The 3,211-nt window shown below is 30.5% G+C and overlaps 1 protein-coding gene across 1 annotated transcript; it reads right to left on the bottom strand.

The window, feature by feature from the left end:
* Positions 1 to 631: 631 nt before the first annotated feature.
* On the bottom strand, positions 632 to 1,991 carry LOC107470881 (B3 domain-containing protein At2g33720-like). The gene is made up of 2 exons (XM_016090296.3): positions 1,260 to 1,991; positions 632 to 757 (listed from the first exon to the last, which is right to left on the bottom strand). Exon 1 carries the CDS (start codon positions 1,823 to 1,825, stop codon positions 1,268 to 1,270), a length of 558 nt encoding a protein of 185 aa, XP_015945782.1. The 5' UTR covers positions 1,826 to 1,991; the 3' UTR covers positions 632 to 757; positions 1,260 to 1,267.
* Positions 1,992 to 3,211: the final 1,220 nt, after the last annotated feature.

Genomic DNA, 3,211 nt, shown 5'->3' with positions numbered 1-3,211 from the left:
TAATTTGATCATTCACATAATGATTTGGCCATTCGACCAATTTAAATTATTTAATTATATGTATTATTATATATAGTATATGTACAACTGCTAACTGAACTCTGCGAGGATTCAAAGAACAACATTATTAGTGCTAAGTAATGAGAATAAATATACCTATCTATTATCGCTGCATCTATTGTAGTGCATTAAGAGAATGTCAACACGTGAGATCCAAAACCTCTAGTGCCACTTAATATGGAAAAACAATTAAGATTTCAGTTTCTAGGATCAGGGTTTATCTAATAATTTTTCTCTTTAAATACTACTTTATTCCGATTCTCTTATATACAGGAGTTTAATTTTGATGTATTAATAATATAAATAATTTTATACAATTATTAAATTAAATTAAAAATTAATTATTTTTATTAATATAATAATACATATTTAATTTATTTATGTAATTTTGTCTTACTAACAATATATGAAAATTAAATTTTATTCGTACAGAATTTAGTAGGCATAACTTTTTATCATGAATTTAGCTCGAATGGATGTTGTGTTAATTTATTTAAAATTCTTGACTCTTGAAACTAAATGAAATTGGAGTCATTACAGACGTTGAGCACTAACAATGATATGAAAAATACAGTAGTTTAATTTCTCATCTGGTACAACATACATTGAATACTTTTTATAGCCATCTACGGCTCTTAACCCAATCACAGGGAACATTTGCATTTTATGGTAGCAATGCACAGCGCAGTGCCCTTGCCTGAAACCAATCAACAACTTATTAGAAACTCATCATGTTTATCAGATTAATTTGGAATTAACTGCAACGGATTAATACATTACTACAACAAGTGAATTTTCTGAGGGGGAAGAAAACAAGTAGCTAGTAATGATTGCAGCAACATTATTTTATCAATTATACTTTATATATGTAAAAGATCAGTCACTAAATTAACTATCTCTGTAAACAATAATTTTATAAAATGTGCAAATAAAAATATGAAACAAAAAATATTATTAATTTATTTTTAATATGTATTTTATACGAATAATAGACTGATGTGATAGCTAACAAGTTATAACTCAAATAGTATAATCTCTCCATCTTCACATAAAAGTCTCGAGTTCGAATCCCACTCTAAAATTTAGCATGGAGATAAGATTTTTGTTATTTTATGTCTAAAATGAGTGAAAAAGAAGAGTTTAGTGTTTGTTGTGGAAGCAATTGAAAGATGTGAAATGAGGAAGAATGGGGGACTAACATGGTGGATCAGGTGGAGGAGGAGGAGGAGGCGCGTGTAAGAACGCAGAAGTTGAAGGCGCAGTTATAGGGATCCCAGTGGAAGCCAATCTCATCGCCTTTCTTGAGGTCCCGTCTTCTGACGAAATCTTGATTCCATTTTCCAATAAGAACATAGCTTTTGGAAGATGACCAACGCTTCAGGACCAAGTGGTGCATGGATCTGGTGTCCATGTCCCACACTCTCACCGGAGTTCCTTCTTCCGTCTCCGCCGCCCGAGCGTGATCGCCGCCCAGCATCGGAAGGATCTGCTTCTTCACCAAATCAGCTGCCAGCAACAGCCTGCTCAGGATCCCGAGGTCGCTGTCCGTTAACGTCTTCTTTATTTTCCATGGATCGTCGTACAGCTTCAGCGTCGTCGACACGCCTCCGCCTCCGCCTCCGCCTCCGTCGTTGTTGTTCGAATTCTTGCTGCTGCTGAATCTTCTCCTTGCGCTGGATTTCCTCATGCTTGATGAGGAATCAGCACTCGATTTTCGCTTCTTTAGGTACTGATCCCGATCATGATCTGCTGAAGAGTGGTTCATGGTAGAAAGATTCAAGAGAAAGTACTCAATTTTGAGAGAAAGTACTCAATTTTGTTCTTGTTCTTGCTTTGCTACGTTTTAATTTGATGTGATTGTTCAAACTTCACAAAGGCTTAATTAGCTTGAATTTTTGTTGTTTAATAAGTGGAAAAATGAATGCTATGAAATGAAAAATGAGTTGAAGAGGGCTTATACATTTATGTTTGCCCTCTTTCCTTGTGTGTATATAAATGGGAGTAGTAACTGTGCTTCCTTCATCTTTGTGACTGCCCAAGATGAGAAAAAGGTATTTCCTTTTCAAAAGTATAAATGGGGATAAGAATATCCAATGTCAAAAAACAACTTCCCTTATATGTAAATTCTTCTTTTTTCCATTTTCTCTTAACAATTAACTTTTTTTATTTGTCTTCAAGTGAACTAGTGTTAATTATTACTCTCTTTTTTGTTTTCTTCTTTTTTGTTTTCTGCTCAACCTTGTGGTATATATATATAGTAGTAGCAGTAAGGGTAAGTTTGATGTCATGTTCCCTTTTTCAAATCGGGTGAAAATAGGTATGGATCAACAAATAAATTCCACCACTCATTTTAAACCTCAGCATAAAAAAGATGATTTATATAGTACTTCCTTCTGACTTTTATTTCCTTGTAGTTAATATTATTTATCTTAATCTAATTTATGAAAAGATTTAGTTAAGACTTATTTTAAGAGTAGTATATGATAATTTTTTATTATAAATTATAAATATATTTAATGCATTAAAAATATAAAAAAGATTTTAAAAAATTTTAGTCAAACTCTTTTTATAATATTTTTTAAATATATTCTTAAAACACGTATTAACAAAATTTTTTATCTATTTTTGTTTTATTTCAATCACCTCGTTAATGATAACAAGGGCTTATAAAAGCAATCATTTGTAAACAACACAGGGCCTTTAACTAAGAATGAAGTGTTTCAAAGCTTCATAATTAGGAGCTTAAGAAAATGTTTCAACTTTCAAACCTTGACAAAGTTCACGAATGATTATTTGTAAACCTAAACTAGTGGTTAAAAAAGTTAATAATCTAAATCTAAAAATGACTCAAGATTGAGTTTACAAAAATTAAACACTAATATAAATAGTATATATTTTTTTTAATTTTAAAATTATTAGACATAGAAATGATAATACTATCCAAATTTAGAGATATTCACTCAATTCTTATTCAATCAAAATGGATACTTACTAAATTCAATGTAGGGTAGGTTTTTAATGGAGCAGAACGGGATCGAAATTAGACAATATATATCTCTATTCTCTTAGTATATATGTATATGATATATGTAAAATAATTAATAAAATAATTAATAATATTATGTTATTTTTAAATTTTTAATTTAATTTA

This window comes from Arachis duranensis, chromosome 10 (genome assembly GCF_000817695.3).
Source record: "Arachis duranensis cultivar V14167 chromosome 10, aradu.V14167.gnm2.J7QH, whole genome shotgun sequence".
Taxonomy (NCBI): Eukaryota; Viridiplantae; Streptophyta; class Magnoliopsida; order Fabales; family Fabaceae; genus Arachis; species Arachis duranensis.
This window is presented reverse-complemented; position numbering and strand designations above follow the sequence as displayed.